Raw genomic sequence first — 23,800 nt, 5'->3', positions numbered from 1 at the left:
CAGAGGCATCCCCACACCCCCAGGAAAGCCTGTTTTATGTTCTAGCTTATTCCCCTGCAGCAGCCATAGCCCAGGAAGCTGTCAACCCTAGTCTTCTAGACTTCAGAGAGAAAGAGCAAGGGAGTCAAACTGCCAGGGGCTGGTGGGGGATGGTCTATGGTCCAGATCGGCCAACCAGTGTATTTCCTGTCCCATGCAGCAGGCCCATGGTCTCAGGAACCCAGAAGAGCCTCTACCACATCCTTCAACCCACCACGTGCAAACCTGTGAGTCACTCTGCCTCATCAGGTGTTCGGGGAAGTGTTCATGAGCCCCTTGAAGCTCCCACCTATTGACAGGCTCCCAGCCCTCTGTAGCAAGGGGTTCAAACACAAACACCTCTCATCTACTTGGGCTGTTAGGCCTCTAAGGGGAGTGTTAAAGTCTGTGGGGTCCACTGGGGTAATGACAGGGGAAGGTCTCCTGACAGATAACTGGCTAAAAAACCACTCATGCACTACAAACAGTTTGGAAAACAGAATGCTGAACCAACATATAACCCGTGACCCAGCAGTTCCACTCCTGGACCCAATAAAAATAAGGGCACCCGTCCATCAAGTGAAAGTGTTCAAGGAAACTGCCCACATGCTCACCCCCAGTACTTTTCATGCAATGGAAAACTCTAGCAACAAGCATGAGCTTACAGCATCAGGCAAAACCATCAATGAGATTCACAGACCTTATGGTGAAGTGAGAGGAACCAGACAGAGCACATCCTGTAGGCCTCGTGTATAATCAAGCTCAAACCAGGCAGAACTAACCCAACAGAAATGCAAGTCAGAGGAGGTCACTGTTGGCAGCGGTGTGTCTGGAGCAGAGCACGGAGCTTCCAGGGGGCTTCCAGAAGGCTGCCACCGTCCTCTTGATCAGGACACTGCCTGCACAGCGGGCTCACTATGTGAACATTCACTGAGCTTCATCCTTAGGAAATGTGCATTTGTGTGTGTGTGGCATATGTCAATAAAATTTTACCAAAACAAAATATAATAAACGTGAACTTCTAATTCATCTTTCTGCAGCCCAAATCTTCCTGACAACTTTCTCATCATTCCTCCCTGCTTCATATCCTTCTGGTTTGTCCTAACCTTCCCTGCTTGGGTGACAAGACACCACCCATCTCCTCTACCTTATCCTCCATCACTCTCAGCCCCATACTTCGCTTTGCTCAGAGCAGGCTATAGGCTTCTAGCTGCTCTCTGCCTAGACTCCCCTTTCCCAACCTTCTCACCCTAACTCCTGTAGATACTGAGGAACACCCCTGTCACTCTGATTCCAGGCACCCAAGAAGCTTCCACTATGGATGTCATCACTCTTGTTCTTGTCTGGCTTGTCTGTGTCCCTCGTGAGCCCAGGAGCTACCCTCTCCTCCACTACCTTTTCTCCTAAGGTATGGGCCTGGCTCTGAGAAAATGTTCCATAAATACCTGCTGAATGAGTGAATGGATGAAAGAACCAACTGCACCTGCCCGTACCACTTAAATCTACTGATTAAACCCACTGAGCAAGCCTCAGGCCCAGCCCCTAACATCATAATGTTTGATATTCTTGGAATAGAGTTAAGCCAGGAGTTGACACATAATCCCAGAGTGAAAAGAGTTTAATCTCTAGTAGTGGATATTTTATGATTTACAAGCCATTCATATCAATAGACACCTGCTATTTTTGGATTTAATATTGGTATTTCAGATAGAGTTCTCAGTTACAAGCAACAGAATTCTACTACTGACAATGTAAGCAACAGGTTATAGCTAAAGTTCACCAGGTTTTTTATCATACAAATGAGGAAATCAGAATCCAGAAAGGGGTCCAAACCCATTTGGCTGCTATGAGGATGCCACAGGAGCTGCCACTGTCCATCCTCCACCAAGCAGACCTACAAGCTTAGTAAAGAACACTTTCTCTCTTAGCTCTGCTCAAAGCCTCTCTGGATCCTGGTCTCACTTGCACCTGTAGGTACATAAAGAAAACCCTTGGGCCAGGCACCAGTGGCTCACTCCTGTAACCCTAGCTACTCAGTAGGCAGAGATCAGGAGGATCTCAGTTCAAAGCCAGCCCAGGCAAACAGGTCTGCAAGACCCTATTTGATAAAATCCATCACAATAAAAGGGCTGGTGGAGTGGCTCAAGGTGCAGGCCCTGAGTTCAAACTCCAGTACTGCAAAAAAAAAAAATAATAATAATAATAATGATAAAATAAAAAAGGAAACCTTTGGGCTGCAGATATGGCTCAGTGGTAGAGCACTTGGCTAGCATTTGTAAGGCCCTGGGTTCCATCCCCAGCACCATGGAAAAAAAAAAAGAAAAAGGAAAAAAAATAGAAAACCCTTGACCAATTAACCAGAAATTAGGCAGCAAAGGTGGGATGAGGAGGGAAGCAGCCAGGGGCTGGTCCTGAACCTGGCTGTATAGCAGGGCAAGCACAGAAAATGCCCTATGACCATCATAAAAAAAAAGAGGGGTAAGAGGAGGAACAACTGCTCTAGATTAAAGTAGATTAAAAAGATACAACAACAACATGGAATACATGATGCACAACCAGATCCTGACTTTAAAACAACATAGCTTGCTGGGGTTGTAGCTCAGCAACGAAGTGCCTGTGAGACCTTGGGGTTTGCTCCACACATACACACACATATACACACACACACATATACACACACACGCACACATACACATATACACACACACACATATACACACATGCACACATACACACATACACACACACATACACATACACACACATATATACACACACACATATACACACATACACACATACACACACATATATACACACATACACGCACACAAACACACACATACACGCACACAGACTTAAGTTAAAATAACACAGCTGTAAAAGTCATTTTGGAGGCAACAAGAAATAGACATGGGCCTCAGAAATCACAACCATCACTCCAGAGCTTCTTGTAAACCTGGACACGCTCCTGCCTCAGGGTACTGCCATATCTATCTGATAGAGGCATGTTTGACTTATTTGACTATTGTCTGCCTCTCCCAGTGAACATATAAGCTTCTTGAGCTTAGTCAGTTCTGTTTTGCTTTGCTCACCACTACGTTCCCAGGGCCTGGCGCGTAGTAGGGGCTCCATGAATGACCGTTGGAGTAAATGACAACTTGCCTGTTCCATATCACAGTGTTTTCCTATCAGCCCAGTTACAATCATTGTGCTGCGCTCACCCATCTGACCTGCATAGTATTGCATTACATGATTCACACCGTATTTTTCTCATTATCCCAATGATGCACGCTTCTCGTCTTTCACCGTTAAGCACTGCTAAAACCAACACGTTTACAGTGACTGCTCAGAGCCCGTGCTTAGCATTCTCAAGACCCTGGGTTCACTCCTTGGCACCACAAAAAAAGATAAAAAATCAAAGAATAAAAGAATAAAAGCCTATGGGCTGGAGGTGTAGTTTGGTGGTAGAGCATGTGCTGAGAATGCTTGAAGTCTTGAGTTTGATTCCCAGCACCACACGGGCCGGAGTGTTTCTCTAGCAATGGTATGTGGCGTATGAGTGCTGCGTCAAAGGCCATGTGCAGCCGCAACTTTACCAGATATGGCAACACTGCTCTCCAAGGTGGGGAAAGCAGCACATCCCCACGTGGTCCTGTCCACCACATCCTTACCAGCACAGCATAGTCAGAGTTGACATTTTGTGGTTAACTAATAGGTGAATACAGATGATAGCTTCAAAATATAAGGTAAGGTTTATAGAGAATTAATTGGGACAGAAATTGTGTGAAGCTCTTTATCTTCACGATCTCAAGCAGTCTCTGCAACAACCCCATGAGATAAGAAAATTGTCACCTCCACTGCAGGGAGGAGAAAGTGAGGCTTGGGGCTCAGCACCTTGCTAAGGCTGCTCAGCGAGCCCCAAGTGCAGCTGCCATTGAACCACGACCACCAGCACTGCAGCCCGCCTCTTCACCTAGCTCTCAGGCCTCAGGTTTTCAACTTTTCTTTGATTTTTTTTGTCACTTTCCAAATTTTCTATATTGAGTCTATGTTACTTTTATAAGTAACAAAAGAGCCTTCCTGGACTTTATTTTAAGATAGCTTTTAAGTTCCCCTTCCTCCAGGCAGGGGAGCAGGGGAGGCCTGAGTGAGAAGGAGGAGGACTCCATGAACCCCACAGACTGGTCTGGGGACCACAACCTCTCTTTGTCCTGTGCATGCTTCTGCAAGTGAAAAGAGTTCCGCCCAGGCTGTGGGGTGGGGTGTCATGGCCTTCTCTGGGATGTGTCTCAGGTTCCCTGGAGCTCCTCCTCCAATCCTCACCCTCTTGCCTGCTAGGCCCCACTTACCAGGTCTGATTGGTGCTGGGATCTTGGTGCAGAAGGGAGCTGAGCACGAAAGGTGCACCTCCCTCAGGTGTGACCCAGGGCTGGGACACATCCACATTGAAGGCCCACAGAGGGGTCAAGCCTGTGGGCAAAAAAAGACACATTTGATGAAAGAGTCTCAATAATGTTTATGAGACTGTGGCAGGGCCTTTATTCCCAGTAATCCATCAGATCCTCTGGAGTCATTATGCCCATTTTGCAGATTAGAAAACTGAGACCCCTAAGGATGTTTTTCCCGTGGGAGTAGGAGTGGCTGCAGGTATGTCTGATCCAGAGCCTCTGATTCCCCTCCTAAACCATGCTATGCTGGCACCAGGACCCCCTCCTCCAGGAGACCTTCCCTTTGGAGCACTGTCTACCTGACCATACCTCCCACCACACCTTTTCATCCTGTCACAGGGTGCATACTCATCATTGAGTACTGCACCAAAGTTAAGATACACTATGAGCCTCCAAAGAGACTCTGCCTACATGCTGTTCTCCCCATCAAGTGACCCAAGAGAAAACACATGCCCTTAAAAGTACCTGCCCAAGAATGTTTGAGAGGGCTTTACTTATCAACCACCCAAATGCTCATCAACAGGAGAACTGGTAAACTAACTGTGCACACTCTTGGGAATGAAAAAAAAGAACTGAGGCCAATGCCAGGTGTAGGGGTGAACCTCGTCAGGTCATCCTGAGGAAAGATATCTACTTTGATTCTGTTGCTATGATGTTCTAGGACTAGTAAAAATTATCGATAGAGAAGACATTGCCTGAGTGGAAAGGGAGAGGGGATCAACTGGAAAGGGGCAGGAAGGAACTTTCCAGAATGATGAAAATATTCTCCATCTTGATAGAAGTTTGGATTACAAAAATTTGTTTATTTGTCAAAATACATCAAATAGTCCATTTAGAATTTGTGCACTTCTCAATATGTAAATTCTACCTTAAAAAAAAAAACTATAGCCAGGCATGGTGGTGCATATCTATAATCTCAGCACCCAGGAGGCAGAGACAGGAGGATCGTGAGTTCAAGACCAGACTGGGCTACATAGCAAAACCCTGTCTCATTTAAAAAAAAAAAAAACCAACTTTGAACAAAATTTGAACTCTAGTTGATATGCATGCTGAAATGTTTAGGGATAAAGTATACTGATGTCCACAACTTACTTTGAAATGTGTCAAAAGATAAGATGACTTGATAATGGATAGGTAGATGCGGAAAAGCAAGTATAAAAAGTTCACAATTGTAAAACTAAATGTCCAATTTGTAGTTTCTGAAATTTTGTCTATAAATAACATTTTTCATTAAAAATTGTGGGGGAAAATTGATATTGACTCCTCACCCCCCAAAATGGCTCTCTGTTAATTTAAACTCCAATAACAGAAGAGGACTTTTACCATGGTACAATGTTTATAACCTCATCCTTGTTTTAAAAGAATATCCTATCATTTTTGTTCCGTACTACTTTTTAGGACTGGACATGCAGCTCAGTGATAGAGCATAGCCTATCATGTAGCATAGCCGAGCATGTAGGAGGCTCTGGGTTTGATTCCCAACACTGGGTGTGGTGGAAAAACCCTATTTCTTAATTATTTCTTTAATTTTCTAAATTTGTTTACTTTTTATTTGTATGTTATCCATTTTTACAAACACATATTTATTATTTTCTCATTCACTCATAAGAACTTTTTTCTATCCAAGGGAAATTGTCATGAACTGCAGGTGTTTGACTTGCATATGATATTTTCCCACATCTATATTTTTTATGTAGTATTGTTTTTCCCTTGTGTCTCTCTGCTCCCCTCTTTTTTTGTGTGTGTGGTGGGGGAAGTTGAGCCCAGAGCAAGCATTTTGCATACCAGGCAAGTACTCCCCAGTCGTTCTTTATGCTTTATTACTCTTGAGTTTTGTGTCATACTTCCCCACGCAGAGATTTTTTTAAAAAATTAACTCATATTTTCTTTGATTTTTTTGTTGTTTCATTTCTAATGCTTAAATCTTTGGTCCATTTGAACTTTATTTTTATGTATGGGTGAAATAGGGATCCAGCTTTACTCTTTTTCCTTCTAATGCAATTGTCTCAGCATGCCTTGTTTTTATTGTTGTTTTGCTTTTTTGTTTTGTTTGCTTCTTTGTTTTGGTGCTGGGGGCTGAACTCAGGGTGTTACACATGCTAACCAGGTGCTCTACCACTAAGCTACACTCCCTCAACATTACTTCTTGAATAGCTCATTTTATCCCCACAGACTTGAACACCATCTCCATCATTCTCAGAATTCTCATGTGCATTTGGACCTGTTAGCTCTCAGTTCTGCCTTACTGATCCAGGGCTCTTGCTTGGAAACCTTCATCTCCTGTCCTTTCTCGTTTAAGACTTGTCCCTGTGACTAAATCCTCTCCCCACCAACTCGCCAGGGTTTTTAAAAGCATGATCTGGCCACCCCAGTGCTTAAAATTCTAATGTATATTTCCATAGAAAAAAGCAAGGTGAAGTTCTACTCACAGACTTACCTGTCCTATTACTGTTTAGCTAATAACTTTTTTGCCATTATGGCTCTTGAACAGTTACACCACTTTTAGGACAATGACTTTTTCATCTCAATACATTGAATAAACATGTCCTTTCGGGCAAAGATACATTGGCAAACTTACTTAATACAACAGTTTCTAGTCGAACAATGCCATGGCATGAATCTGTACTGCATGCCACATTTTGCTTACGTGTGCCAAATGGAAGGGCTATGCAGGTGGCCTCTTCTATCATCTGCAGTCTGTTGAGTACACAAGCTATTTCATGCATTTTAAAAATGTTTTCAGGTTTAGTGTTTATTATGCCTGCAAAGTATTTTTCTGTGCAACATATTTTTATGTGCAAAGGTTGTTTGGATATGAGATATCCATGAGTCTCCCAAAAGCTGAAAAAAAACAGTGAAGAAACAGACTAGAAAGGAAATATACTTTCACATTAATGGCTCCCCCACATCTAGCCACTATCACTCTCAAGTCTTTTCTTCTCTTTTAACATGGACAATAAACTTTGTTAAAATAAATTTGGTACACAAACCATACTTTGTATTCAAATTATTCTTTTTATTTGTACAAACTGTTTCATTGGTTGGGCTAAAGATGTTGTTCAGTGATAAGCACTTGACTAGCATACGTGAGGCCCTGGATTTAATCTCCAGCACTACAAAAATGAAGTTGATCAATTAATGTATTTCCTATTAGTAAAAATTGGATGTTTTGGGTTGGATAGAATGCATCACAATTTTTTTGCTGAAATTAGTGGAGATATTTTCAATTAATGGCTTTTTACTTATCAGTAGAGACTTTAGGAACAAATCAAAATTATTATGCAAAAGACAAATTTATAAACTATGCTATCAAGAGAAGAAGATATACACACACAAATATGTTGTTCTTCATTCAGAAGGAAGATACAACTTTTAATGCGTATGTACCCAACAGCATTACTTAAAAATATATAAAGCGAAAATTAACTGAATTAAAAACAATACAAACCCCACAACCAAAGTGAGAAACTTTAACAGTTTAACAAATCTTTCATGTTAGCTATAAAAGCAGACCAAATATCATTAAGAATATAGAAGATCTGATCAGTACAATTAACAAGTTTGACCTAACCAGCAAACAGAGCACTACACCCAACAATGGTAAAATAAACATTTTTTCAACACGTGTGAAAGATTTACCAAAATTGACCATGCACTGAACCACAAAGCAAGCCTCAGTAAGTATCAGTGAGTTACTCAGAATATGTTCTCTGGCTAGTGGAGTTAAAATCAATGCCAAAAAGAGAACTAGAAAAATCTGAACTTGTTGGAACTTAAGCAATGCACCTTTATATAACCAAGTGCCAAAGATGAAATCACAGTGGAAATGGTAAAATATTTTGAACTGAATGAGAATTAAGATATGAGAAATTAAAATTTGTGAGATACAGCTGAAGCAGTGCTGAGAGGAGATGCACAACCTTAAATGCATTTTTTAAAAAAGAAGAAAGGCTGAAAATCAATTGAACTTCTATTTCAAGAAGCTAAAAGAATAGCAAATCAAACTCAAAGAAAGTACAGAAAGGAATATACAAACATATGTCAATGAAATAGAAAATGAACTTATCTTAGAAAAATTAATATAAAATTTGTTTTTAAAGAAGAATAACAAGCTGGGTGTGGCGGTACACATCTGTAATCCCAGCACTCAGAAGGAGGAGGCAAGAGGATCTGAGTTTGAGACCAGCCATCTGGTGAAACTGTCTCAAAAAAGTTTGCTGAAGGTAGGTTTTGTTTGTTGGAAATTCTTTTATCAGATTAAAGAAATTCCCTTCTGTTCTTAATTTGCTACGAATTTTTTTATCACACTTCCCTGGATTTGATTTGCTGGTATTTTGTTTAAGCTTTTTGTATTTATTTTCAAGAGAGAGCGAAACTATCAATTTTTCTTTCATTTATTGTTCTTGTCAGGTTTTAAGTATCAATATTACACTGTTCCTATAAAATGATCAGAAAGTGTGCTTTTATTTTCTATCCTCTGGAACAGTCTGTATGTGGTTGATATTATTTCTTTAAATGTTTGGAAGATTCCATCAGTGAAACCAACTGAATCTAAAGTTTTCCTAAGGATTTTAGGAATGAGTTGAATCCCTTATTCAGACTGCATATTTCTTCTTTTGTCAAGTTTTTGTTTTGTTTTGTTGTGGCCCTGGTTTAAACTCAGGGCCTCCTGCTTGCTAGCAAGTGTTCTACCACTTGAGTCACTCCTCCAGCCTTCTTTTGTCAGTTTTGGTAAATTTTTATTATAAGGAATTTCCCCAACTCATTCAAATTACCAAGTTTACTAGCATAATGTATATAGCATCCTCTCATTATTTTGTAAATGTCTTAGGATCTATTATGACATCCAGCTGAACATCATTTTGGGGGGGAAGTACTGGGTTTAAACTCAGGGCCTCATGCTTGCTAGGCAGGGGCTCTACCACTTGAGCCATTCCACCAGCCCTTTTTTGTATTGGATATTTTTAAGATAGGGTCTCATGAATCTAAATTTCATTAGCAAGGTCACTAGATTCAGAGGCTATATAAAGGAGTCATTGTACTTTTACACATCATCATTGATCAGATAAAGAATGAAGAAAAATTTTCCAAGTGCTGGGGATGAAACCCAGGGCCTAGCACATGCTAGGTAAATACTCTACCCTAGCCCCCAAATGTTTTAACCATGATGGATTACAGATCTAAATGTGAAAAACAAAATAATAAACGTTTAAGAGAAAAGATAGGTACTTGGAGGGGGTTGACAAATATTTTAAAAATAGGACACAATAAGCACTAACCATAAAGGAAATAAGACTTTCCATGTAGGGTTACAGGCCTGAGCCACGTTCTCTCAGCAATGCTGTTTCTATATATGGGTACATTACATGGATCCTATTTAATTTCAAAATTTTCTGATCTGGAGTTTGTCCATTTTTCTGTATGTTGTACTTTTTAAAAATGTAACAACTGGGTAAAAAAATAGAAAGAAGATAACAATTGGGGCCGGGGCCAGTGACTTACACCTAGCTACTCAGGAGGCAGAGATCAGGAGGTTCAAAGCCAGCCGGGGAAAATAGTTCATGAGACCTATTTTGAAAAAAAAAAATCACAAAAATGGGATGGTGGAGTGGCTCAAGGTGTAGGCCCTGAGTTCAAATCCCAGCACCACAAAAAAAAATTGGGGCTAGAGGAATGGCTCAAGTGGTAGAGTACCTGCCTCACAAATGTGAAGCCCTGAGTTCAATCCCCAGTACTGCCAAAAATAAATAAATAAATAAAAAAGGGAATAATATTGCAAGCGAGTGAAACACATTGAATACATAAAAAAACATAATAATATTTAAAAGAGAGAAAAGAAAATAATAAAAGAAATCAAAACACTCATGGTCACCATTGGAAGAAACAGGAGCCCATCTCCTTTCTCTGAAAACTGACTATTAAAGAGGAAGTACTCAGCATCATCTTGCCTTTCCTGTATGAACTTCACTTCAGAGTCATCAAATAACTCTAGTTAACAAGAAAAAGGTTGTCTCTGTATAGAAATGAATTATTACTAATAAATGTAGGAGGAATACTAGAACCAGACAAACACTATTTTGCAAGCTCTCATCAGATACAATTATTGGAGCTGGAATGTAGATCAGTGCAGGGGTGCTTGCCTAGCATGCACAGGCCCTGGGTTTCATCCCCACCATGGCAAAACAATTTTAAAAATATAATAATTAATTCAGGCTGTGCTCACCAGAGGATAAAACTGCTAGATGAAAGTTTGATGGAGAAGTTCATCATAGCACAGGTGCTTCCTGGGGTGAAGGCCTAAGAGACCCCAGACCCAAGACTCTGTGTTCCTAATCAGTTCCCCCATACTGGTCCTTAGACCACACTTTGAGTAGCAATGCTTTAAAAAAACAAACAAACAAAACACTTTGGCCAAGGAAACAAAAAGGAGTAGTGAAATAAATGGAGACCCTGGCACAGTGACAGGCATCTTTAGTCCCAGCTACTCAGGAGGCTGAGGCAGGAAGATCACCCAGGAGCTTGAGAGAAGCCTGAGAAGACCCTGACATGGAGGGAAAAAGAAAGAAAGGCAGCAAGTATGGCCACTCCTAAGTGTTTAGTGTACGCTCGCCAAAAGTTAAACCTGACTTTATTTTGTTTATTTATTTCCAGTACTAGGGCTTGAAGTCGGGGCTTTGAACTTGCTAGGCAGGCACTCTACCACTTGAGCCAGTCCACCAGCCCTTTTTGTATCAGGTATTTTTGAGATAGGGTCTCACGAACTGTTTGCCTGGGCTGGCTTTGAACCTTGATCCTCCTGATCTCTGCCTCCTGAGTAGATAGAATTACATGTGTGAGCCTGACTAAACCTGACTTTAGTGAAGCATGTACCACTAAATTCCGGCTTTGCTGAGACTCAGGGGCTAGAAGGACACGTCGGAGCAAGATGAATGAATCCTGAATGTTGGTATGATGTAAAATAAGTGATCAAGTTGTACAATAGATCAAAGGCATGAAGCCAAAGGGTGAGGACCAGGGCTTTGTCCTCTAGAATAAGAGAGGCATAACAATGAAATGTAACGTGTGGACCTTGTTTGCATGTTAATATAAACAACCCAACTGTTAAAAAGACAGTTTGAGACAGTCAGGGAGATTTGTCAGGGTCTTAACTGATGTCAAAGAATTATCATTACTTTTGTTAGATGATTAGAATGTCATGGCTATGTAAGAAAATGCCGCATTCTTCAGAAATGCGGTATTTGGGGGTGAAATGCATGATGTCCAAGATCTGCTGTAGAACAATGCTTCTGAACCAATAATGTACAAACGATGAAAGGGTCACGTTCAAGCACAGCTCCTGACTCAGCAGGCCACAGTGGTTCGTACCTGTAATCTTACTTGGTAGGCTGAGATCAGGATTATGGTTCAAAGCCAGCCCAGGCAAATAGTTTGAGAGACCCCATCACCAAAACAAAAACAAAAACAACAACAACAAAAAACAAAACAAAACCCAGAGCAAAATGGACTGGTGTGGCTCAAGAGTAGAGTGCCTGCTTTGCAAGCATGAAGCCCTGAGTTCAAACCTCAGTCCCCTCCACCTTCAAAAAATAGAACCTAGTATAGGTAAAGGAGGAGGGCCAGGAGAATCTCTCATCACAAAATTCCCAGTTCCTTTCCCTGAGTCTGGCACAAAGTAGTGAGAGGATATAGAAAATAGCAAACTCAATTTCCCCTACAACTTCACGACACAAAATACTTCTGCCAGCCCTTTTTTTTTAATTGTGTATTTTTGAGATAGGGTCTCAAAAACTATTTGCCTGGGCTGGCTTCCAACTTGCCCCCACACACAGAGAAAGCAGTCATTGAGCAGCAGACACCAACTGATATCCTCTAACTCAACCTTATTTTGACAACATCCATTTGGAGGTAGCATTAGCTCCCATAGGTTGCAGCTCAGTCCCACTGGATCATCCCCCACTTCTGATGCCCACCACAAGCCCCAGGTTGTTTTATCTGAGCTTCTGACCAACCAACTATAAATCAGGGTTTTCGCCAACACCGGCTCCTCAGGTTCAATTAATTTTCTATATTGATTCACAGAACTCAGGGAAACATGTACTACATTTGCTGATTTATTATAAAGTATATTAAGAATGATACAGATGAAGACATATATAGGGTGAGACAAATGAGAAGGACTGCAAAGCCTCCCACTGCCCTCTCCTGGTATACTACCTCTAGGAACTTCTACCTGTTCCACTCCGGAAGTTCTCAGAATCTAGTCCTTTATTATTTTATGGAGATTTCACGCAGGCACGATTGATTAAATCATTGACATTAGTGATAGTGATCAAATTGACTTTCAGCTCCTCTCCTTTCTTTGGAGCTTGGGGGTGGGGTTGGAAGTCCAGTTCTCTAATCCTCCTGTGAGGGGCCCCCATCTTGAAGCTAGCTAGGGACTGCCAATTACTAGCATACAGAAGGACATCACTTTGAAAACCCCAAGGATTTTAGGATTGTACACCAGGTAATGAGGGACAAAAAACAAATATATTTTTCACAGTCTCACTGTAGGCATCTATACTTTATTCCTTTTTCTTAATACCTCTATCTTGCCCAAAATGATTTGTGCTGACTTATAGAAATATGCAGACAAAAAAAATGACAGAAGGAAAATTATGCTTTTTTTTAAAAAAAGGGAGGAGCTGGGTTTTGTGCTCCATGCCTATAATCCCAGCATTCAGTAAGCAGAGGCAGGAGCATCATCAGTTCAAAGTCATATCAAACCCTGTGTCAAAAAAAAGGCCAGGAACTGGTGGCTCATATGTATAATCCTAGCTAACTTGGGAGGCTGCAATCTGGAGGATCACAGTTCAAGTGCCTGCTGTGCAAGCACCAAACCCTGAGTTCAAACCCCAGTATTCTCCACACGCCCCCCCCCCCCCCCGCAAAAAAAGAATCCAATTAAACCAAGAAGGAGGTCATCAGCTAGACCGTATGTATAAGTGCTGGCACTTTCTGTGATAGACCCCACTTTTGGCTCTGAGTGCAGCCAAACTTTTTGGCTCTGGCACTCAGTAAAAATAAAATTATTTGCTGGAAAAATGCATTAATGAATGAACTAAGTTTTTTTTCTTCTTTATTTTTTTTTGTGGTACTAGGGTTTGAACTCAGGGCCTCAAGCTTGCTAGGCTATTATCCATGTCCTCCACTGTTCAAAACAAAACATAGAAAACATCACCAAACCTTGACTTCCTCCTTGTTTGGGGATCATGGAGTCCTTTGATAATCTCATGGAAACATCAGAGCCCTTTCTACCCTCCCAAGTACATGTATGTACTATGGGGCTCAGGACACACCACCCCAAAATATGACTGCAAGAGAGCAGAAAATTATATGTATAAATCATTGTATTTATAGATATATTTATATAAATAAATTTATGTATTTTATTTGGTGCTATGTGGATTGGAACTGGGCCTTGCGCTTGCTAGGCAGGTGCTCTACCACTAGAGCCACACCCCCAAGTCCTTTTTGCTTGTGTCATTCTTGAGATAGGTTCTCACATTTATGCCTTGGGCAACTTGGACTTTGATCCTATTTAAGTTTTCCAAGTGGCTGGATGACAGGTGTGTATCAAGCCCCACTTTTTATTGGTTGAGATGAGATCTCATGAACTTTTTGCCCAGACTGGCCTTGACCCATGATCCTCCTGATCTCCCTCTCCCAAGTAACTAGGATTACAGACATGAGCCACAAGCTTGGCTCCAAAATATATTTCTTTGGCGTATATTAAGCTGGTTGTTCTGAGAAACAGTGGACATAATGGACACACAGTAGCTCTAAAAATTTGTCCTTTTGTAAGAGAAATTTACATCTATAAAGGAACTCTAAGATAGTTAAGTATCTATGGGAAGAGATGGCTTCTGTTACCTGAGAGACACTGCCTGCATAGCAAGACAGCCTTATTCTCCATTCCAGTTCTTCCCCACCCTCTATAACTTGTGCCTCCATTACCAAAATCTCTGCAGCTCAGGATGCTGTATAAACTTCAATCATCTACTGTTTCCTGTTGCCTTATGTTCTCCTGTTAAGTTTCCTTATGTCAATGTAATTGACAGTCCAAAGAACCTAGCAGCAGATGGAGGAAAGTCATTTTCTCCTCTCCCAGTACAAAATCTTGTCCTCAGCCGAAGTGCTCTGCCTTCACACCATGTAGTGGTTTCTTCACCCTTACTATTCACCTCATGAGAGAGGTCTTCCTGACCTCCAAACCCCACCTGAGCACTCTAAACCTCAAGAGCTTTGACCATGGCATTTGTACCATCTGAAATGACCTTGCTCAAACCCTTGCTGACTTATCACTGTGATTGTCCCCTCCACCAAACAGTGTCTCCCTCACTCGTCATGTTCTCCCAGGGCTGGCATGGAGACCTGCACTTGGTAGGTCTGGGCGAGTGGCCTCCATAGCCTCCCTGTGGTACCTTGGGACTCTAAGTCAAGACTCCCAGGTCAGGAGGAGGGTGGCGCTGTCCTCTGTGAATCCAGAGTTTAGATGAGGATGTTCAGTGAGTGTTTGGACTCACATCCCTCAATTCATTCCATGTTGAATCCTGTGTTTCTCAGTCACCCAGATTGGGGAAAAACAAGAAGACAACAAATTGATGGCAAGAAAACTAAAAAGTGGGAACTACCATCTTGTTACAAGGGTGAGGGGGACTCTCTTTCCCCCTTTTTTACTGCCTATTCCACTAACAGACCAGACTTGAAAACAAATCCTGTGTCACTTGGGCATTCGAGGCAACTTCCCACTCAATTCTCTGCCAGGTATGTTTTTGAGCTCCTCTCTGCCTGATGCCTGCACACTGTCTACACATTTCCCACCTCCAGGCCTTTGTCCATGCCATCCCTCCACCTGCACATGATCCTCACCACTCTCACCTCTGCCTAGCAGACCCTGGGCAGAGTAACCCACTGGGTCCTTTCTGTCTGTGTCTGACAAACCTTGTCTTGATCAGTGTGATCTGTGAGGAAGTCTGTCTTCCCCAAACTGTGATCTGACCTGAATCATCCACACTAGCTCCTAACCACAAAGCCCAGCTCAGCACAGAGCCAGGCCCAGAAGAGGTGCCTGGAAATGTGATGGGTATCTCTTCCTCACCATACTCTCATCCCATTTTTGCTTTGTTTAACTGAGGGGTTTTGGTGCAATATGCCTAATGGGGTAGGAAAAGGAAGGAGATGGACAGAGAGACATCACAGCCTTCTTCCTGTAGCACCTACTATGCTACAGGATGAGGCTCAGAGAGGTTGAGAAATTTGTTCATGGACCTTCAATAAATTGAATATTTGTGTCTGGGGTGCAGGTTGCTTGATTTCAAAGCCTTTAGCAAAACTTGGAAGTGGACTGGGATGTAACGCAGTGGTTTAGTATTTGCCTAGCATCTCCAAGGCCCTGAGTTCAATCCCCAGTACCACAAAGAAAAAAAAAAAAAAGGAAAACCTGGAAGCGATGAGAAGTTGATGGAGGAGTAGGGTCACAAATAGCCCTGAAAAGCTGAACAATGGCCAGCTAGGAATGGCTCCCTACTGTGCTAGCAACTCACTGTGCTGGGGCAGAATCTGCTTTAGAGTTGGAAACGAGGTCAGCGAGAGCCGCCTGTGGAGGCAGGGTGGCACGAGAAACTATGTCACAGTGAGTGTGTGGGTGTGTGGTAACTAGGATCTGCCAGCATAGTTCACCCTGCTCCTGCTAGGCCCCTGACATTTTACTTTTGCTTGCTCTGCCTCTAGGTCAAATAACCCCTTCCTTTGCAATCATGGAGACACACAGAAAACAGCACAGGACCCAAGAACAGATAGACTTGAGTTCAGATCTTTTTCTGCCACAGAGATCCCAAAGAACCGTGGGTTGTCACTTCACTTCAGTTTCCATATCTGTGACATGGGCTGTGCTGGCCCAGGATCTGCTGTGGGGAGGTTCAGCATGCATATGGTGGTGTGAGAGAGCCATGACCACAGGAGCGGGGCTACCACATTCTCTCACAGCCTCACCCACCCGTCTCCAACCCCCTTACAGGCTGTCAGATGTGAGAGCCTAGCTAAACCTGTGTCTGTCACCACACTACCCACAGGTAGTGCTGCTCCCAAAAGCTGTCCCCCACCACATAGGTCTGCTGAGTCAGACACAATTCCCTCCATCCTGTCAGCCACCACTACCTCCCCAACCCTGTCTCCTGTTGCACTGAGCATTTTACATATGCATTTCACAGTACAATGGTTATCACTGTTCCCAATAAACTGAGGTTCAGGGGCACAGTTTGTCACATGTATTGCAGCTACTGTAGAAGTGGGCCTACACTCAGGTGTCCTAACGCCTGCCCAGAAGACCCAGAAAGGCTCTGGAGTAGGGTCACATTTCAGAGCCATCAACAGAGCACCTGCCAGGGGGAGCGGCTCATGGACCACATCCTCAACCCATCCCCTCAGTCTCCCACACAGAGTCTATCTCAACCCACACTTCCCTCCCTCCACAGTCTGTCAAATAACAAGTTAGCCACAGGTGTTTGGTGTTACTGGGTGCCAGGCACAAGTACTACAGTATGAGTGGATTTCCTGATTTTCCTCCCCTCCTGCCTGCCCTCAACACCCATGGACTGGACGATGGCTGCAGCCTCCTGTCTGGCTGCTCTCTTCTTGTCTCCCACACTCCATCTTCCATACGACATACAAGTCTGACTGTCACTACCCGGCTCAAAATTTCCTGTGGCTCCCCATTTCCCTTACAGTGGAGTCCAGGCTCCCTCAGCTTGGCACTCTAGGCCTTCCACACCACTCACCCCACCGTTGTGGGCCTCTCAGGCCTGGTGTCCATGTGTCTCCCATTTACCACATTCACCCCATACACACCCATATGCCACACACAACTAGTATACATCTGTAACCCCAAGTATGCCCATATATGCCACACATAGCCCATACACACCCATGTACACACCTCACACATCTCATACAGCCATATACCCCGTGTATACCCATACACAACACACATATACCACTCCCCATATACACCCATGTACACCCATGCATGCCACATATACACCATACACCCCATGCATACCTCATACACCACACACCCGCCATGTGCACATGTGCATACCACACATACACCACCCAAATCCCATATACTAGACATACCTTATATACAACACAAAACTCCATACACCCCATGTTCACCCATGAATGCCACATCCCACGAACATCCATGCACAACACATATACACCCCATGTACATCCATGCATATTGCATGCATACATCTCACACCTCATACACGCCATGTACACCTGTGCACACAATACACCACACACATTCCATACATCATACATACCTTACATAACACACATACTCCATACACCCCATGTACACACATGTACGCCATACATACGCCAATATATACATACTCATACACCACACACACATCATGAGTCAGAGGTCAGAGATGTAGGGTACCTAGCCCGCACCTCCTGACTTGCCCACAAACGCTGCTCTGACATTTCCCCCTTGCTTGGGCTATCCCATGCCTGGGGTCCCCTTTCCCAGCCCCAACATGAGTATTATGGCATCCTCTAATGGCTCTCCACTGGGGCGAGGGGCACACACTGCCTAGGGCATGCACTACCTAGGACACGCACTGTGCCCTCCACCAAACCCAGCAGGTTCTGACCACAGTGGAGCAGTCTTTAGCTCCCGTGAAAATCTCCATCCCTCTCACAAGCCTAGGTCTCTACCCCTCTTGTTCCTCTGTACAGGAAGAACTTCTTCGCTGTCTAGGGCTAAGGACCTCCCTAGCCTCCAGGGCCCACTCAGACAACCAAACACCCGGATCTCAAGGATTGAGGTGCAGGGTTGCTCCCCAGCCAGAGCTGGGTCTGCCCCTCCCACTACCCAGCATGTCCCAGCAGGGCTGCAGGCCCTGGACTTTGGCTCCTTCTTCACCCTGTGAGGTTTCACTGGTGGTCAGTATAGTTCCCTTCATCACATGATGCGGTAGACTTGACCTCTGAGACCCAGGAGGGAGAAGTGAGCCTCTTTGGCCACAGAATGAGTCAAGGCTGAAAACTAATCAAGGGTAGTAGGAGTGCGTGCTGGAGCAGGGAACTGAAATGGTGCTTCAAGTTTCACATTGTCTGTCTGACTTCTCTGTAAACCTCTCTTAGACAGCTGGTATCTCCTGTGCTCCCATGGGTGATTAGAAGGGACATCAACCCAGCGGGGGGGGGGGGGGTCGGGAAGGGCAGAAGGTCAGAGCCAGGCAAGGAAAAGTTCTGGATTTTCCCCAGCTCAGGGAGGTCCAGGCAGGCCCAGAATTCGGGGCCCTCAGACTGGGCTAACAGTCTTGAGTCCTTCCCACCCTCCCTCGCTACCCTCTTTGCCTGCTTCTCCCCAAGCCCTCAGAACTCACTCAATGTGTCTCACCTCCTGCAGAAAGCTCTTGGGGAATGGTCCATCCCCAAGTCTCAGAGCCTCAGTATGCAGCAGAGATGTCACAGCATCTTTTGTCTCACCCAAAGTGAGCTGCTGGGGTCCTGCTTTCACCCCTGGACCCACAGCACAGCCAATCCGTGGCCTAAGTGGTCTCAGTGCAAGTCAGTTTCATTGCTTTGTGTCCCTCAACTTGGGAAGTGCCCAGGCCTCAGTCAGGCTGAATGGCATGTGCTGGTGGGCAGGCAGATGTTCCAGGGCTGCAGGAGACATAAGTGAGCAGGACCCAAGTGATGCTGCCAGGGTTAGTAACCCAGGCCATGGAGACTTCTAGAGTGGGGAGGCAGGTCAGAAGCCTGAACTTGAGCCTGTCTCTACTGCCCCTTGTTTGCAACCCCATCAGTCACTGTCCCTCTTTGGGCCTCAGTCACCTTGTCTATACCGGGAGTGGGAGGACCAGAGTCTAATATCCTCAAACATTCTTGTTGATGGGAAATCAAAGCCATAAGCTATCAAAAAGGTGAAACTCACTCCATACTCCACATGTAACAAAAACACAGACAACAAAAAGGAAGTTCAACCATGTTTTGATCTTTCCATGACAACTATTTTAATGCTTGTGAAATATCAAATATCAAAATCCATCCTAAAACACGTGCTTTGCAGTGCCTGGGCAGGTTTTGGCTTGACTCTTAGATGATCTGGCTTGTGGTAGATGCTCACCTTGCATTCCCTTCCAGCACCAGCTCAGCTTTCTCACACCAGCCCTCAACTGGCTGGCTTGGCCTGTTTTTAAGGAATGCAGCCTCCCAGGAGCCTTTACACTTCCACAGCTGATGCCCATCTGGTTTTCCTGCCAAGCTTCAGAGCAGGGTAGACAGCCCCAGAAAGTTTGCCTAGATTACTAGGCAAGACCACCCTGCCTCAGTCTTGCTCTGAACAGTTTCCGGGGGCTCACCCAGTCATGTCCCTGGGGCCTTGAAGGTGGGCTCAGGACTTGTCTTGCCTAAAGTAGTTTCCACAAGAAAGCTCAACATAAAATGAGACCCCCAGGCAGAAGTGCCTCTGCCCTTCCCCCACACACCACAGAACAGGAAGCAGTTTTCCCCCAACACTCACCCTCTACTGTGCATACACTCACCCCCACAGTCGCTTGCCAACACTTTTTCCCACAAGGTCCTCACCCATATCTGCTGAACTGCTGTGTAAAAGAAGGCTGCTCTGCTAGGTGGAGTGGAACACTAATTTTCCACACTTTGGGAAATCATTTGCAGACCCAAGGACCTGCCAGATGGTGGGGCTGGCTGGAAAAGGAACAGGGTGTCAGAACTCTGCAGTCTGAAGCCACAGGCCATCAGCAGGCAACTCAGAGCCTCAGAGCCCCTTCTCAGCAAGCCTGGAGATCTGACCCATTCAGCAGTTCCCTGGGAAAGTGCTTTCTCTGACCTCTAGACCTGATCCCTACCAGACAGACAGACACCCAGCCAGAGCTGAGGTACAGTAGCCCCTCAAGACCAGGGGGTGAGGCTTACTTACTGGCCAGGCAGAAAAGAGCGTGGAAGAGCCACATCCTAGCTGGAGCTGAAGCAGCTGCGTGAAAGTTGAGTGGGGAGGTACAGGCGAACACACAGCTTCCCCTCTTCAGCTGGGGAGGCTAGGGGGCGGGGATAGAGTCACATACATAGATCAGGACCCACAGTCACTTTCAGACACAACTACTTCAGCTCATGTACAGCGAGTGCATGGCTTCCTCAGTAGCTATAGACTGGGACCTGTGAACTTGCGGACAACTGCAGGCTCAGCTCCATCACTCACTTGAATCTCCGCTTTCGTGAAATGGTGAGTTGGGATTTGCCAGGGTTATAGTCCTGAGTGTCCTTGCAGATGCTGGAGGTGCAGGAGCAATAATAATCTAGTCCATTGTCTGTATTCATGTGAGCTCCAGGCCCAGAACCCTCCACTAGACATCTCAACTCACCTCCTAGCCCAGGGTCTCAGTTGCCTCATCAGTGGAATGGGAGGACCCTTCCCATAGGACGTGCTCGCACAGATCCCTACACTCAAGGCCTGGGGCTGTGAGGGGCCAGGTGAGAGAATGAGAGAAAGATCCAGCATGCTCATTCTAACTGTGACTGGATTTTTTTTAAAAATATGCCTACAGCACCCTGATGCTAAGACTGGTGTTCTCTCTTTCTTCTCCCTTTCTCCCTCCCGCCGCCCCTCTGTGGAGATGGGTTGCTCTATAACACACTGTCCAACTCAGCAGCCATTAGCCACATGTGGCCAATGAGGCCTTAAAATGCCACCAGCATGAGGGATGAACTGAGTTTTAATTTGTGTTTAATCTTAAATTCACAAAGGTAGGGTAAGCCAGGTGCCGTGGCTCATGCCTATAATCCTAGGTACTTGGGAAGCTGAGAATGGGAGAATCACAGCTTGAGGCCAGCCTGGGCAAAAAGTTCTCAAGACCCCACTTCAACCAATATATGGGCACAGTCGCATGCTGTCACCCCAGCCATGCAGGTAAGCACAAACAGGAAGACTGAAGTCCAGGCTGGTTCAGGCATTAAAGAAAGACCTTATTAAAGGTGGAGTGGCTCAAGTGGTACAGTGCTTGCTAGGCAGGCACTGAGTTCAACCCCCCAGTATAACAAAACAACAACAACAAAAGGGCAAGTCTGCAGCCCAGAGAGCACCTGCAAGTATTACTGTATTTACATAAAGCAGACAACAGTGTTGATTTATTGAGGATATGAAAATCAATTTTATTCTGTTTCTCACATGGAGAGCTTGCTTGGCCAGTTTTGTGAAGATTCGATGACACTGCAAACATTTTTGCATTGTCTGCTCTGGTCTGACAGAATACCTATGAGGAAATCTCAGACAATTATTTGAGTAATGATTATAATTCAGCATTTTCCCATGTATACCACCCAGCAGGGAAACTACACAGCTAAAAAGGCAGAGTTCCAGTCTGGTAACTTTTCTGCCACATCACATTACTAGATTGTGGCTGCTTGGTACCTTGGTCATCTTCTACCCCTGCATGGCTCGGTGACTCTTCTCCTCCCTCAGTTCATCCTGAGTTCCAAGAGCACTGGGTAGAGCCACACAGGGACCCCTCTCCCCAGCACTGGCCCAGAAGGGAAGAGAGCAGCCCAGTGTCACACAACACCCCCTAGCAGGGCTAGGATCGAGGACAGCAGCTCACTTGAGACTTCTGCAAGAGGCAAAACTTGTGTTGTGTTGGAGTGTGAACTTCACACACTTTGAGAGGCAAAGCAAATGACCAGATGGTGGATAAGGAGCAGGACCATTTTCTGCATCTTTGTAGACCTCTAGAATGCCAACTCCTCCTGCATCACTCAAGTTATATTTATAAAGGCTTGTTAGTGCCTCTAAGCATGAAAAAAGAGGGGCCCTTTAAGCCCACTTGACTGTGACACTTATCCCACAAACTCAAACTTTAGGTCCCCAGGGTGTGAGGCAGGCATTGTTATGTGATGTTCCTTTTTCACAGCACCCAGTCAGAATACACACTTAAACAAAAGAAATGTTTAGCCGATACACACTTAAACAAAAGAAATGTGAAAGTGACTTCCTGATTTCACTTTAAACAAACATCAAGGAACCAACCTGAAGGATATCATCACCACCTGGACTGTACTCTTCAAAAACATCAATGTCATGAAAGACAAAGAAAGGCTGAGGAATCGCTGCAGATTAAAGGAGATCAAAGAGAGGAACGTTAAAGGCAGTTCGGTACTTGATGCTAGATTGGATCCTGAACTGCTTTAAAGAGCATTACTGGCATAGCTGGTAAAGCTGAAGCAAATGAACTACAAATTCGTACCTATTGTACTACTCAGAGACTACACGTTTCCTCAATTTGATAACTACTATAGATATATTAAGAGGATGCCTTTTTTTTATGTTTCTGGCTGATTTTTAATAGTTATTAATAAAGTTTAACAAAGTACATGTTTTCACTTATATGAGAGGACATCCCTGCTCTTAGGAAACCAGAATTGTGGAGTAAGGGGGCATGATGTATGCAAGTAAATAGTTCATGGCTCAGGAGCAGAAGAAAAAGAAGGAACAAGGGAGGAGAGGAGGGAAAGAATGAATGGTAAAGTAAAATAAAGCAAAATGTTTTTTCAACCCTTGACACTGTGCTGTGATTTTGAAATTATTTCAAAATAAAAAGCTTTAAAAACGTTCAGGGAGTTAAGAGGTGCGCAGCCTGAGGTAGACCTGTCCTGTCTAGAGCATGAGAAGCACAAAGTATGGCCTGCCAGTGGAGGGGGCTGTCCTTCAGCCTGCCTCAGCCTCCAACCATGGGAAATGGTTCTAAGCACCCACCTGCTAAGTCCTGGAAGCTAAAAAGTGTGAATTTGAAAAGTGAGGACCACTTTTCAACTGAGGGGCAGGCAGAGCAGCGATCAGCACTGACTGTGTGCTCAACAGGGAGTGCTGGACTCAGGGCCAAAGATTTAAATGTGAGCCCTCATCTGAGAGTACCTTGATCTCACAGGTGAGGAGGCTGACTCTAGAGAGGCTTTTTTTTTTTTCCCCCAGCACTGGGGTTTGAACTCAGGGCCTCACACTTGCTGGGCAGGTGCTCTTACCACCGGAGCCATTCCACCAGCACCAGCCATTTCTTGTGATGGGGTTTTTGGAGACAGAGTCTCCCAAACTATTTGCCGGGGGCTGGCTTTGAACAGTGTTAGAGAGAATATTTTTAAGCACCATCCACACTCTAAAGTCTTATTTATAACACAGCAAAATCCCAGAGAGTAAGTGACTGAGCTGGAACCCAACAAGTCTGTTTCCTCCAGAGCCATAGGTTTTTAAGCTCTTAAAAAGCAGA

At 44.4% G+C, this 23,800-nt stretch overlaps 2 protein-coding genes across 5 annotated transcripts in view; both read right to left on the bottom strand.

Moving 5' to 3' along the window:
• Itgae (integrin subunit alpha E) overlaps positions 1-21,525 on the bottom strand; it is a 60,800-nt gene extending 39,275 nt beyond the window's left edge. For all 4 annotated transcript variants that reach the window (XM_074047168.1, XM_074047169.1, XM_074047171.1 and 1 more), the window contains exons 1-2: positions 20,467-21,525; positions 4,371-4,491 (exon numbers count right to left, since the gene is read on the bottom strand). In XM_074047168.1, coding sequence (XP_073903269.1) covers positions 4,371-4,491; positions 20,467-20,500 — 155 coding nt within the window. In that variant the 5' untranslated portion in view covers positions 20,501-21,525. The remainder of the gene's footprint in view (positions 1-4,370; positions 4,492-20,466) is intronic.
• Positions 21,526-21,666: 141 nt separating this feature from the next.
• The window catches only part of Ncbp3 (nuclear cap binding subunit 3), a 41,468-nt gene continuing 39,334 nt past the window's right edge, over positions 21,667-23,800 (bottom strand). Inside the window, exon 15 of the transcript XR_012438783.1 lies at positions 21,667-22,646. The gene's annotated coding sequence lies outside the window, so the exon portion shown is untranslated. The remainder of the gene's footprint in view (positions 22,647-23,800) is intronic.

Source organism: Castor canadensis, chromosome 11 (genome assembly GCF_047511655.1).
Source record: "Castor canadensis chromosome 11, mCasCan1.hap1v2, whole genome shotgun sequence".
In the NCBI taxonomy this organism is placed as follows: Eukaryota; Metazoa; Chordata; class Mammalia; order Rodentia; family Castoridae; genus Castor; species Castor canadensis.
The sequence above is the reverse complement of the archived record's forward strand: the minus strand, read 5'-3'. Positions and strand labels throughout refer to the sequence as shown.